Source organism: Lampris incognitus, chromosome 6 (genome assembly GCF_029633865.1).
Source record: "Lampris incognitus isolate fLamInc1 chromosome 6, fLamInc1.hap2, whole genome shotgun sequence".
In the NCBI taxonomy this organism is placed as follows: domain Eukaryota; kingdom Metazoa; phylum Chordata; class Actinopteri; order Lampriformes; family Lampridae; genus Lampris; species Lampris incognitus.
In genome coordinates, this window is record NC_079216.1 from 42,733,251 (window position 1) to 42,748,578 (window position 15,328).

At 41.6% G+C, this 15,328-nt stretch overlaps 1 protein-coding gene across 1 annotated transcript; it reads left to right on the top strand.

Moving 5' to 3' along the window:
• The first annotated feature begins 10,054 nt into the window (after positions 1-10,054).
• On the top strand, positions 10,055-11,185 carry mterf2 (mitochondrial transcription termination factor 2). Its single transcript, XM_056282413.1, has one exon. It carries the CDS (start codon positions 10,055-10,057, stop codon positions 11,183-11,185), a length of 1,131 nt encoding a protein of 376 aa, XP_056138388.1.
• The last annotated feature ends 4,143 nt before the right edge of the window (positions 11,186-15,328 follow it).

The following is a 15,328-nucleotide window of genomic DNA, read 5'->3' on the forward strand; positions in this document are numbered from 1 at the left end:
GGGAAGATCAGAAAGATCGAGGTGAAGGTCTCCAAAGATAGAGCCATCAAGACCTATCTTGAGACCTGTGTCCAAGATGGGGCTCCTCATGTCACCTAAAGACTGACTGCATAACTGTGTTAATGGTGAATTTAATGCATCATTAGTTCAATTAATAGTGGTATCTCACAATACCAGGCGGGGAGTGTCATGGCATTTTTTTAGTGGTAATTTAGTGCTATTTGTGGTGATTTTGCGCCATCCAGCGGCTTCCCTTCAACTAGAAATTATTTCGTAAATACGTGGTTCTTATTTTGAAATGTTGTATTCACTTTTTAACGGTCAAAGTTCATTCTAATTCAGGAAGCTGATTGACAGAAGTTGTGTGATTACGCTGTTCTCTATGAGATCTTTTAAATTTTTTACTAACTCTCTTGAAAGTTGAAAGCGTTCATGCCTTAGGAGGGCTTTGCTTGTAAGTATTGACTTAGAAATGTATTTAAGAATATATCAATAGAATGTTTTGAATGCTCGTTTAAATCGCGTTAGCTACGTTAGCTTCGAAAGCTATTCTATGTAACCTGATGATAGGCTATGCTAGTGCATATCTGTTTGTATGGAATATGAGATGTAATCACAAGACATATTTATAATGTACATTGTATGTTTATTTACAGTTTTACAAAAAAGAATAATACTCCATTGCTGAACTGAAGACAAGTAAAAGCCTGGAAACTACATCTTGCCTCTGAAGTTCATTGGATGTGTTAGCTGTCTGTCTAGTTGAGCGAACGGGCGTGAAATGATGACAGAACATGTTATGACTCATCTTATTAAGCAGGGATGATAATTCCGTAGGAGTAGTGCCTTCTGGTATTTGACCGTGATCCCAATTCGGGAAACAAAAAACCGTAACACAGTGGCTGGGTTTTCCTGGAGCAAATACAATTCATGACTCTTAAAAAATAAATCACGGTAGGCGTTACTTGGAGTCGTACTGTATTATAATGAACATAAATAAAATTGAACCTTATTATCATCCCTTCACCAATGTGCATCCTTTTTGGAACAATTGAGATTGATTGATATTGATATTTGTTTCTAATGTGACCTGTTTGAAAGCAAAATTCTTGTTTCAAACAGAAATATTACCGAAGAATAAAGTAGTAGATAAGAATGTGTTACCAGGTGGAGTGATAGACACCAGGTATTAATACTGACAATACTTTGAAGTTAAGCTGGATACTTGAATGTATTCTGTGTCACACAAATGGAAAATTGTTCATTTAACATTTAGACAAGACCGCATCCATGTATTTTGTTTTTGTTTTTTTAATCAATCTGTTTGGTTCTCTGTAAGACTGGTATTATATTCTCTCTGCAGAGCAGTCTGACAGGTTTTTAGTCATCATTTAATGTCACATTACAAGCATACTTTGTGTGAGTAGGTAGGCAATAGATCTCAAACTTTTTAATAGAGGCAAAACATCAAATGAAGTCTTGTTTATCCTATGACTGTTTTCTATGCACCTCCTTACCACAAATGACGTGCTGCAGATGTTTTTGATGGGAGTAACCGATTAGTTAACTACTGATACACCTGAACCTCCTGAACCAAGGGAAGCCCATTTGTCATTTGAAACTAACGAGAAAGAGAGCAAACAGGCGTGGCAGTGTTGCAATTTCTTTCTCTTTGATAGCCAACAATTTTAAATCATATTCAGTCCCAAGCCAGGAGGGTTTCACAAGGGAATCCACAAAATAAACTTACATTAGTCATTAGTCATCCTTACAGAGAAATAATACGGTCCACTGATTTAATTGCATTGTCGGTTCAGTGTGAGATTTCTTACAGCCGTCTCAGGAAAGCTGTTAATCATCATATTCATTTCTGGATGCCAACCTCTCATGACAACCGGGATCCTCACTCATTTCTATATCCTTGTTTATTTTTAATCCAGGTTCAAGGGCTACTCCTCCTCTCTGCTTTTGAGAAGCGCTTGCCCTCCTCTTCATTATAATTATCACTGCAATTGCCCCAGCCACCACCAATCCAGCTACCACTGCCCCCATGGCATATGCTGTCACATTAGAGTAAGCAGGCGGTGGGTGTGGGGGTGTGCGAGGCTGTGTGGGGGACTGGGCAGGGTCATCAGGCTTGAGCCCTGAGCCTCGACCTTGCTCCTTGTTTGAGTTCACTGCAATGGTCAAAATGGTCTCCTGCTTAGAGATGCATCTATATGTTTCAGGCCAATCTTGGACATCATTATATTCATCTCCATCAACTTCTTCATCATCATCTGTGTAATAATTATCATTATCTAGGAATTCAGGGCCTCCCAAGATGACACACCAGTATATCCCTCTGTCTTTCTTTGTCAGGCCACTGAGTCTGAGAGCGAGGCCATCCTCAGATGGAAACACTCTGCCTGTCAGATCCTCTGGGACAAGTAGAGACTTTTTCTTGGCGTCCAGGATGAGGCTTTCTTCCCCTGAAGTCCCACGGCGATGCCACTGCAAACTACTGAATTCTTCTTCGGTTACCTTGCATTCCAGTAAGACATCACCACCTTCATAAAACAATATCTCCTGTGGTTCCCGTCTCGGGCAAATAAATAAGGAGTACTGAACCGTGAGAGAGGGGGAATAGCATGAATATTCTCCACTGTGTTTGTCAGAGACTGCAGGAATCATCAGTGAAAAGTTTCCAGCTCCATCGCCATCTGATACAAACATCTGATAACTCTTGGCGCTGCTGTCCATTGATGTAAGAGACTTTGAGGTTGTATTGATTTTGCCCAGTGGAGTCTCCCACCACTGGTTCTTATGGCGGGAAAGGCATTTCAATACTACTCTGTCCCCCTGTGAGGCAAAAATGACTTCAACATCATCCCTGATGGGCAGGTACATAATTTGGAAACTGAGGCAATTTTGACCCTTCATCACAACACAGAAAAAATGATGGCTGTCCTGTAACACTTTGTTGGGGACACGGAGCAAAGCACCCCCTTCTCTTACCTCCACAACACCCTGTAGTTCCTCCACCAGAGGCATCAATGACACACTGCTGTCCAGTAAGAGCATGGCTTTGTATGAAGGGAATATGTCATGGTACCACCGAACAGTGGCTCCCGCCACTCCTATTGAACTGCTGTTGCACAATAGTTCGGCCCCTCCATCCTCCATAAAAGCAATCTCCTGTGACTTGATCTCCTGATTACACACAGAGAGCCGTTTTCGTTGCTGGTTGACCAGTGCTTCGTTCTGCCAGCACTCCCTCCTGTAAACGCCTGCATCCGAGTGCCTCAGGTCACTGATCTGCATTCCGAGTAACTGTTGGTAACTGGTGAAACTGACACGGCCCTGAAGGTCGGCGGGGGGCAACGAGTATTTTGCATCAGCTGAGGAGTTGCCCAACAGCTGTTCTCCCTCTGAGGTAGATCTGTAGATGACAATGTAATCCACTCCAAAGCAGTACCCCATTACAATGGCATCACCCTCAAATCTAAATACTGGCTCCGGCTCCTCACTGTAGACCATGATGAGTAGAAGGCAAAAAATAAATCCTGTTTCCTTGACCGAAGTCATATTGTCTCTCTGTTGCTGGACTTGTGCCTTTCCATGTGTTGAGAATAGCCGTTTTCAGTAAGCTACTTTGACTTGTCATTTGGGTTCCGCCTCTGGCTTAATATCTGAGCTTCCTCCTTCGACCGCCTCACACTGACAGACACAGACAAAGACACAGGCACAGACGCACGCACACTCAGATGCACACACACACTTCACACTTTTCACACTTTTGAGTTAAATTTTAGTCTGTGAAGAGCAACGGAAGTGGCTGGAAAGCCACCAATACCTGTCACTAAAATTATTTATTATGCTATTATATATATAGATATATATAGATATATAAATATATAGCTATAGATATATGGAGATAGATAGATATATAGATATATAAAGATATAGATATAGATATATAGATGTAAGAAAAAACTTAATACATAGCAGTACAAGCTTGTTCCGTGCGTCGCACACTCATTGGCAGCTGATGAGTGCGCGACGCACGAAACAAGCTTGTACTGCTATGTATTAAAAGTTTTTTTTCCTACATCTATATTGATATTCCACTCCTCATTAGTTGAGCACTTTATCAACACCATTGACGGTTTCCGAAAAAACCCCAAAACGCTATTTATATATATGTATATATATATACATATATATACATATATATATATATACATATATATATATACATATATATTTTTTCAATCTATCAAAGGCTAGTATGATGAGAAAGAAAATGAAAATAAAAAGTTGTGTTCTAGGTTGTCAGGTAACAAGTGCGACGTGCAGTTGGACTGGTTTGACTCAGTTATGGGAGCAGTCTATCAACACGTCCAAAGACTTCAGAGGACGGTTTGAAGGTATATGTGTGTGTGTGTGTGTGTGTGTGTGTGTGTGTGTGTGTGTGTGTGTGTGTGTGTGTGTGTGTGTGTGTGTGTGTGCGTGCGCGCGCGCGTTTTTGTTTGTGGACTTGCGTGCATGCAGGCATGATTGCACATCTGCAAATGCGTGCAGTACATGGTCACACTTCTTTTCATTGTGCAAACAGGAGAACAATACTGAAAAGTATGACAAATCCGTCTACTCCTGATGCTTTGGTTATTGTAAAATTAATTTACTGCAACATGTGATCTAAGCCAAAGATGTGCCGAACCCATGGACATATCCTTGGGCAAATTTAAGAATAGCCCATGGCAAAAGTACATGTAAGAATGGAAACAGTTGGGGACGCCCCGGTAGCTCACCTGGTAGCACGTGTACCACATAGGCCTGAGTCATTACCGCAGCGGCCTGGGTTCGAATCCAGCCCGGGCCCCTTGCTGCATGTCATCTCCTCTCTCCCTTGCCCTTCCTGTTTCTCTCTACTGTCACTGTTAAAATAAAGCAGAAAGTCCGGATGGCGTGGTGGTCTATTCTGTTGCCTACCAACACAGGGATCGTCAGTTCGAATCCCGGTGTTACCGCCGGCTTGGTTGGGCGTCCCTACAGACACAATGGGAATCCGGATGTGGGTACGTTTCATGTTCACTGCACTAGTGCCTCCTCTGGTCGGTCGGGGCGCCTGTTCGGACGAGGGGGTTGGGCAGCGACAGGGACGGGTTGGAAGAGTGGGGTAATTGGCCAAATACAATTGAGGGGAGGGAGGGAAGGCAAAAAAATAATCTTTAAAAAAAAGAACAGTCAGTTGTACTGATGAATGCTACATGATATATGAAGACCTTATTGACTGTTGTTCACATGTTCTCAAGACCCCTGTTCTTTTTTGCCCCCCCCCTTTTTTTTCTCCCCAGTTGTACTTGGCCAATTATCCCACTCTTACAAGCCATCCCGGTCGCTGCTCCACCCCCTCGGGCGATCCGAGGAGGGCTGCAGACTACCACTTGTGGAATACATGTGGAGTCGCCAGCCGCTTCTTTTCACCTGACAGTGAGGAGTTTCGCCAGGGGGACGTAGCACGTGGGAGGATCACACTATTCCCCCAGTTCCCCCTCCACCCCGAACAGGCACCCTGACTGACCAGAGGAGGCGCTAGTGCAGCGACCAGGACACATATCCACATCCGGCTTCCCACCCGCAGATACGGCCAATTGTGTCTGTAGGGATGCCCGACCAAGCCAGAGGTAACACGGGGATTCGAACAGGCGATACCCGTTAGACAACGAAATAGACCTCCACACTACCCCAACGCCAGACCCTGCTCTTTTAGTGACTTGTGATGTTTGGAGCCTTCTGACATTTTCATTTTAGTATCTCATTAGAAATTCACAATATTTGTATCTAGTGAGTCATTAGATACAAATATTGTGAATGTCTTGCTTTATGTTAGTGCAGATTTGCTATATAACCATGTGACAAAGTGATAAGTAAACCTAGCCACAACGTCGCGTGGACTTGTTGATGTTTAAGCCTTCTTAAGTTTGTTAGCAGGCGTCATATTTTGCTATCATATCTGACTCCCCACCTGTTAGTGACCTATAATGTTTAGAAAATATACACAGCCACAAAGAAAAGGTTGACTTTGCATTATTTAACAATAATACCAAGCAACAGATGAGAAGGATTTGACACATGATTACAGATGTTACTATTTTCACTGAGACATTATGATTTGAATCCCGTGTGGTGAGAAAGTTTCTAACGGCAAAATAACAAAAGACATTCAGGGGGTGGGCAATATAACAGAAATGCTTAATAATATGTTAATATCAAGTGCCTACTGAAGGAGTTGGGCCACCCTTCATCTTCAAAACAGCTTCAGTCCTTCTAGGAACACTGTCACACAAGTACTGAACTGCTTGTTGTGGGATATTGGACCATCTTTAAGTTTAAAAAAAATAGCTTCAAAAAAGTTCAATGATGTTTAGATCTTGTGACTGGTGAGGCGATGAAAGCCATTTGACTTCATCCCGGTCTTCATGAAATCACTCTTGAATTGGTTTAGCAGCTTGTATGGCAACATTATTGTCTTGGAATATAAGAGCATCATGAGGGAAACACTGTTTACACTACAGGGTCAGTCTAGTCCTATAAAATGGCCTCATATCCCTTGGATATTATATGATCTTGCAGAGCAATCATTGGACCTAATGACTCCCATGAGATGGCTGCCCATAATGTTATGGATCAACCACCATGGTTAACATTTGGCAACAGACACTGTGGGTTGAAGAAACCCTTTGGTTTTCCAAAGAAGTAAACCTGTCTGGATGTCAGAAAAAGGGTGAAAGTTGACTCCTCAGATCATATTTTTATAAGCAGTTTCATAAGGGCAACCCCGGCCATAAATTCAACCCTTGCGAAGGTCACAATGCACAGTCTTGTGTTGAGGTTGGATCACAGGGGTGTTGATTCAATTATTAGGCCATTTTTTCAGGCTGTAATCTTCTTGCGTTTCTTCTCCTGGATCGCCATCTTGTCATGGTGGAGAAGCTTGCATGTACCAATGATCCCAAGAGCTATGCCGTCCGGAGCTTGGCTCACACAAGGCGGATAGTTCAAGGGGGAGGTTCCAGACGAAGTGAGATCCAACAAAGACGTCAACGGCAGAACTGGTGGAAGATGTCTCCAGGTCACAATGCCAGTGAAGGCAGATGAAGGCTGCAACAGAGGGTGGTCCCCAATCGCCTTGGTTGTCCATGCCACTGGACTCTGGCCACCCCCTGCCAAGGACCGTGTGGTGGCTGCAGGTGCATCAGCCACTCCATGTAAAAAGCTGTCACGTGCAGGCGTCCCCCCAATTTGTGGCTCCAGGATTGACCTCTACGCCCACCTGAGGATTCAGACGGAGGACGGTCATACTCAGCCCTGAGTGACTGCCAGTGAGTCTTCTGGTGTTCAGAAACTTTTCTGCAAGTGTCCATCTGTCCCTATCAGTAAGCTTCGACTTGAGACCACTGTTTGGCACATGTCATTATTTTCGAGACAGTTCTCATTGACACGTATAATATTTTTTTTGTTTTTCTGACTGTTGCACCTGCAATTAAGGCACCAACTATTTGGCTTCTTTGGAAATGTTGGTTGCCTCATGTTGCTTTGAAAACTCACATCAAAGTGCTGATAGTCAGACCTCTTTAATAGCTGACACACTACTAATTGGCAGTCAACGTTCACCTGTATAGCTATTGTAATTCAGTTACTTCAAAGTTTAAGTCCTTTTCATTTAGTAGTACTGCAAATGTTGACAAATCACATAAAGGAAAGTACACGGGTGGGTACAATTGCAAGTGAGGTTCTTAATGCAAAAGTACTGACTGTGTATCTCAGTTTTTAACTGTTCACTCTCTCCCTTTGACTGTGTGTGCATGTGTGCAAAACCTTCATTTAACCATGATGTACACAATGCCAGCATTTCCTCAACACAGAGAAAGAGAGAGGCCTTTATTGTGCAATTGATAAAAATTCAGCAAAAGGTCATATCGATACAATCTGTTTGAGAAAAGCTGGTTTAAGACTTTTCGGTATAATGTATTCAATGTATTCTATATAAGCAAACCATTCCCAACAATGCATTAAAAACAAAATACACACAACAGAAACGTTACAAAAATAATTACTCAATTTTGTGTGAAGTATACAAACTATAATGAACCTCGCTTCCCACTCACCAACACAATGAATGCCGCCAAGGTTTTTTGAGTGTAGCGGTGGGAACAGCTTGCAGAGCTAGTGATCAAGCATCATGATTAAGCACCAACTGTGAGAAACTTGCAGCATGTTCAGTCCAATTCAGCCCAGCACTGATTACAGTGATCAGGATCCCTTATGCTTAAGATTTTGAGGCACACCAACTGTTGTTTGAGAAATTTTTTTCTTCTTTTGCCAACTTTAATTATCTAGCATATGGGATGCAAAAAAAAGGGGGGGGGAACAGAGCTTTGAAAATTCTAAAGAGTAGAATGGAAAATAAGTACCAGAATTTATTTTTTTTAAAAACCTCTCTTACTTACATGCAATTTATGAAAGCAAAATTATTTCTTGTTGAGGTGGGCAAACACAAGAGGACATTCAGACCAATTTGCCCCAGATTTGATTTCTATTCTTCCAGGTAGTTAATTGCATTCATCTGAAGTGTCGGTTAGTATAGCCTCCAAAACTGGCTTCTTAGACCTGACAACAAGTGAACGTAATTAACTACCTGGAAGAATAGAAAACCAGTAGTACTGGATTCTCTGAGTCTCTATAATTTCCCCTATGTGGCAATAAAAACTATCTATAAAAAGACTCAATAAAGAAGTTTTGGTGAGAAAACTGTAATTGTGAGTCTTTATTGCATGTGACAAAATACACAGATATCATCTCTAATAGCTGCTTAAACTTCTTTTAGAAATAAATAGGACTAGGTTAAGTGTTCATCATAAAAGGTGATTTCACGTCGTCTCATTATTATGTGATTCACATGCATTAAAAAAAAAGTCACCATAATGCAGGAAATGAAGTCTCTGAAATTAAAATTTGCCTGGGGGAGATAACCTCTGCCCTCCCAGCAGGAACCTCATGCCACCCTTTTGCCACCCCAGCTAAAACTTACTAAAACCACCACTGGCGAGAACTGTGATATCATTATGATTATTAATATATGTTTTATGGGTTCGGAACTGGACGAATGGTTACTTAGCTGAAACTGAACTGCCGTTTACTGGCATGTGTGTGGTTTCTTCTATGGTTTTTTTTTTATCACAAAATTCAGATTTTGTTATTGCAGTTTTCTTATTCCACCACGTCATATATTACACCGTTGTTGTCTCGTTTTTCGTATTGTTTGATGTTTGAAATATAGTTTAAATAGCAACATTGATACTGAAGATTTGTATTGCTTAATATCCCCGCCGGAGGGGATTATGCGTTGGGTGGCGCGCGTGTGTGTTTACGCAGTTATGACTATGACCAAGAACCTGTCGTGGGTACGGTGATTGGGTGCTAACTCCTCCGCTAGTTTTTCGCCCTAAAAGTCCAAGCACCAGAGAGGGGGAGATACGCCTGGCGGAGATCTGTACTCTACTGAGTGCACTCTTCTAGTTATCTTATGTGAAATGTCGATAAACAAACTTTGAATTAGTTGTTGTAGTTCCTCGACTCATACTCCCGTTTCAATTGGTGGTGGTATTGCAGTAGGACGTTGTTTGCCAACCGCCATAATAAATCAGAAGAAGAAGAAGAAGAAGAAGACGAAGAAGACACAGAAGAAGAAGACGCAGAAGAAGAAGAAGAAGAAGAAGAAGAAGAAGCAGCGAGGCGTCGTATCGCGGTATCCTTTGACCGCTGTCCTGCGTTAGCGAAATAATAATGAAAACAATAATAAATGAAAACATATGCTTAGCTCTGTCAATACATAAAACATAGTCGCTCTGAGCTATAGCCTCTAGCTGCCCTGCCCGTAGTTGTTGAAGACTCAACCACGTAGCTAATATAAACGCTGCTGTTAGCCTTGGTAAGCTCTGTCCTGCTGTCATTCAATTGTAGTCTCTTCGTTTCTTTATATGTGATTGAACTTTATTGCTAATATTCTATGCTGCGGCTGATAGCATCGTCCCTGTGCCTCAGGTGCCATCGTAGTGCAGCTCTGCCTCTGAACTTCCGACCATGTACAACAACAGTAAGTTCTGCAGAGAACCGGCACACTGTGGAGGCTCTGTATTATCTCTCTGTGGATATACAGAGGATCCGCAAACTCAAAGGCTGGGTGCTCTGCCACCATCCCGCCTATGTCTTGGAGGCAGCCAGCCTGCTGAGGGACATGGGGGCTTCACCCCCTGTGATCGCCCAGGTCCTTGCATTGCACCCTGAGGCAGTCCTCTGTAGCCCTGAACAAATGCAGGCGCAGAGGGAGCTGTGGTTGTCAGTATGTCCAAACCAGAAGGTGTTGGTGGGTATCATTGAGAAATTCCCAGCGTCCTTCTTTACCGCTTCTGCCCACCATGCCAACCAACGGAGCAACATTGCTTATTTCCAAAACTTAAATCTAAACAAACGAATCATCGTAAAACTTATGGCTGCTGCTCCCCAGAGTTTCAGCCGACCGATAGGAGAGAATGAGGAGATGGTTCGTACCCTTCAGCAGGCCTACCTGGAGCTTGGGGGTGAGGAGGCCAACATGAAGATCTGGCTTCAGAAGCTGTTGAGCCAGAACCCATTTGTTCTCCTCAAGGCGCCCGATGTGCTGAGACAGAATTTGCTATTCCTTAGAGACAAAGGCTTCACCACCGCAGAGCTCCTCCACCTCCTCTCCAAGCTCAAGGGCTTTGTCACTGAGCTGAATCCTGACAGCATGCTTCACACATTGGTTTATGCTCAAGACACCATGGGTTGTTCTGAGGCTGAGCTCCGAAACATAGTCCTGGACTGCCCAGCTCTCCTTTACTACTCTGAAGCCATTCTTGCCGAGCGCTTTAAGGGCCTCCTCAGTGCTGGGATCAGCATGCATCAGATTATAGAGACCCCAACAGTTCTAGAGTTAACTTCACAAATAGTGAACTACCGTATCCAGAGGCTAAAGGCATATGGGTATGATGTAAGGACAGGTAGTCTGGAGGCTTTAAATGGTACTAAAAAGGACTTTGAGTTGAGCCAGGGTAAACTGCAGCTACGGCGAGAGAGACCAATGTTTAACCCTGTTGCCCCTTTAAACGTGAATGGCTGATTTTGGTTTTATGGACTGATACGAATGAAAAGAACAACAACTTGATCATCTCGATGTGCATTATTAAAATGTGACAACTGGAATGACATGTAAACATCTGACACTGTTTGGTGAAAAGGCAGACCTTTGGCAAATGGATAAGTTCATCAGACTTTTACAAATTCTTCTTCTTTCAGCTTGTTCCGTTTCCCAGGGGTCACCACAGTTTATTTGATCGTTTCCATCGGTACCCTGTGAGAGCAGAGCAATGATGGGGATCTTGTCAATCCGCATAATGATTTGGCAAAATTTTACGTCAGATGCCCTTCCTGACACAACCACTAACCCTATGGACTTTTACAAATTACCTTGCCATAATAACCAAACATGAATTAAATTAGTTGTTGACATTGGTCATTCAATTGCAACACTGTAACAATATAACCTAAAGCATTTTATGGTAGATTTGCTAAAATATCAATCAAATGCATTACTGAGAGAACACTAAAGAGTAAAACTCCACAAACAAGGGTTTTCAAACCATTTCATCTGTGGTCTGCCAGTATCTAATTTTTGCAGTGTTCTTGGCAGCACACCATTCCCCTTAGGGATGAAGTGTAACTGTCTAAGATTTTTATTGTTGCTTTACAGATGGAGTTACTTTATTGTAAGCTATTTTACTGTGGAAATGCCTCTTCATTACCATTTCAAATGATGACTTCAAATGCACCCATGTGTTGAGATCGGAAAAGGGAATGAAAATAAGGTTCTTTTTGATTTGGATTGAAAGTGGTTATTCATGCATATTTTGCAATCTTTAAGAGCAGTTGAATCTGAGATGATCTATGTTAAATTGATTTTTCATTACTTTGGTTTTGGCTGTGTTTTTATCATGTCTTCCTACCTTGTGTAGGAAATATGCTGTGTTTTTGAGTTATAGCACAAGTTGATTTCAGAGTTGGCTGCTGAAAATTGAATCATTTTGAGCATCATATGTGTTAAGACAGGGAAGCACAGAGCCTACTGTCCATCCATCCATCCATGATCAGAACCGCTTATCCTGCACAGATACTGTATCTCATTTTAAAGGCCACTCGAATTTTTTCAATCCAGCAGGATCCCCTGAAATATGCTTTAGAGGGCTTTTTAATGGAAACCGAGCTTCATGGCTAATGAAGCCATGACTTTATGCCTCAAGGTCCCCTTGCTTTGGTAATGTGGATGATGGGGGTCACAGCAAAGAGAAGGGGTACTTGTGTGTCCAAAGGGAGGGAGAGATTCATGTTAACTTCACTTGCCCATCTGCTGTAGTCTGCATCATTCTCAGCATGGTTCTGTAGTCATGGTAATAGCCACAGGGCAGATGATGTTAAAGTGCGTCTGGTAATAAATTTGAGCTTAGCAGACGGCAGTCTGGCCACAGAGTTTATTTTCAAACCATTTACATAGGACTTGCGCAAAAGTCAAATAAACCATGATTGATACATATTTTACACAACAGTGAGTGGAAAGTGCTCATGTTGTGACATGAGCGCACCCAATCTCGAGTCCATCAAGATTTTCTATTTTGCCTCCTACTGCAAGACAGGAGACAATCATTACCACACAGCTCAATGAAAACAGCTCAGACTGTGTAAATGTAAAAACAGCTGTAACCTCTATGTTCCTTTCTCCTTTATCTGTGACCCCAGTGGTCCACTGTGATGCCAGCATCCACCACTGCTTGCCTGTTTTTTTTTTTTTTTTGAATTACACAGACAAGCATTGGAGGTTAATAAGAGGGGATATAAATTGTCCTTTTCCATTTCAGACATGACACTAAGGGTTATTAGCCACGCTTACACGATGCTTTTATGGGTCATAACTCACTGGAAATAGATGACACCAGCAATTAAAATCTATGATTTCTAGCTTCAGCAAGAGTATGGGCAACAATTGAGATGGTAAATATTCCATGTTTGGGGTCAGGAGAATTAAACTCAGATTTATACATAACTGGTACACAATTAATTTAAAACTCACCCATTGATGTAAGGCCAGGCCATGTATCTAGACAACTGTAAGTATCAGCATTTTTTTAAAGCATCATTAATGCTGTATTTTGGACTCTTACGGTGAGACTATTTGTAATTTTACATATATCCAAATCTTAATGCTGGCCGAGAGACCAAAGTTTAGCTTTGTTTCATCCCATCCTGCTGTCATACATGGAGGCCTGTTCCCTCAGTTATGCATTTCATTTATTTAGCCTATCCCTCTTATGATGAGTAAGTTTAATGTCTTGATAAAGGGCACTTTAACCGAATTGCACCTGGGACCTTCCAGCAGAAAGCCTTACAGTATGTATAACCACTATACTACACAGCCGTCTAGGGTATAAAGACCATTAATAGACCTTTTGGACTTTGGGGAGTCATCAGTGTTTATTTTACATCAGTCTTAGCACTTATACATTAATTATGTTTTACTCGGTTGATAATTTATTTTCAATTTGAGGTAATATGTTCCTTTGCTATCAAGGTGTGTAATCTTGTATGTCCTGCCTGCAGATGGGGTCGTTTTTTTTGTTTTGTTGTATAAACAGCCCTTAAAGGATCTAATGAAACCAACTGTAATGCTATATTTTGATGTTAATACTCAATTTGTTTCTGTTCTGATTGCCTTTTTGTCCCCCAGTTTACTTCCGAGTCTTGCTTTCTTTACAGTGCTCTTTAATTTTTAATTTTTTCAATCATCTCTGCTTTTTTCTTCAAGTCTGCAAAACACTTTTGAAAACTCGCCACACAAATATTTTATTGTCATTAGGAAACACAGTCACCCTCAGTGGTCTGTGGGTTTACATTCTCACAAGGCAATAATGTCAATGGATTAGCATTCAAAGTTGTTTTTCAGAACAGAAAAAAAAAACAAATACAAGCTAATACTGGTTGGCCAACATCATGTGGCAAATAGAGATGATAATACGTTTCAGTCACCACCAGGATTTATGAGTGTTTTAGTTGATAATTAGCGGTAAATCTATTCACAGTTTATCTTTCCAGATGAACCATCAAGTGGAAGTTGTTGGGAGTTTATTACACAAGCAGCAAAAATGCATTGACTTTAGTATACGTATGTCTCCATCTAGTGGATCACAGCCGTACATGCACTATAATACCAGAGTAGATTGATTTAAATTATCGTTACGTAATTATTTGCTTCGCACTATAAAATTATTAAAAAGTCACAGACAATTACCCATACATAACTTTCACACTTCAAGGAAAAGGTTTGCGCCACTGAAATGTAAATATATTTGTAGCATTTTAGTCAGCATGGATAGTTAAAAACAAATGCTAACATTGCAACTCTCTGAAAAGGGTTGTACCTGTCTAAACAATACGACATTCTTCATGGAGAAAGATGAGGATGAGAATGGAGAAAGACTGAAATTCAAAATGTGAAATACTCCCCTCCAGTCTTCAGTTTTAGGTGGCAAAACAAATGCTTCAACCCAGCCACCCAGTTCTAAAACACAGCCTTGTGTATGTAGACTCAGAGACCATGGGATCTTCAGCAACTTTAAAACCAACAATGAACTGACGACAGGGTAAACATGATTATGATTCATTAAGAGGCATATCGGTTCATGGTTAATGCACACTATTATGCAGCAGTACTCAGACTTGGCTAACGCAGAACCACATTGACATGTGGTTCTGAGTTGACCATACTTCTTTTTTTTTTCCAGAAGAGACACATTACAAAAATATGCCTCCTCACCCAACCTTCCTAGGGTCATAGGTTGCTCTTATTGGGAAATCGGATTATTTACGTTACCACTGGAAACTGAATTATGCTTTGACGGGATGCACCAACTATCACACAGAGAAGCCTCATGCCTGTAGAACTGTCAGAAATTGGAGTTAGAGATTGTAGGGGCCATTTGGTCTCATCTTGTAAGCACTTAATTGATCCACTAGGTGTCATTGTAATTGCTATGGGCTCAAAGCAATATAGGTGGGAACATTCATGCAGTTGACAGGTGTTGCTTGACGGAGGGCAGCACACAGTTTTTTTGACCGCTTCGCTGCTGCAGGCCACGCTACGCTGGCAAGCGATACAAGTATGAGTTTGGGAAATTGGACTGTTTATGGATGTATGACGCTTTATGGATTATGGGCT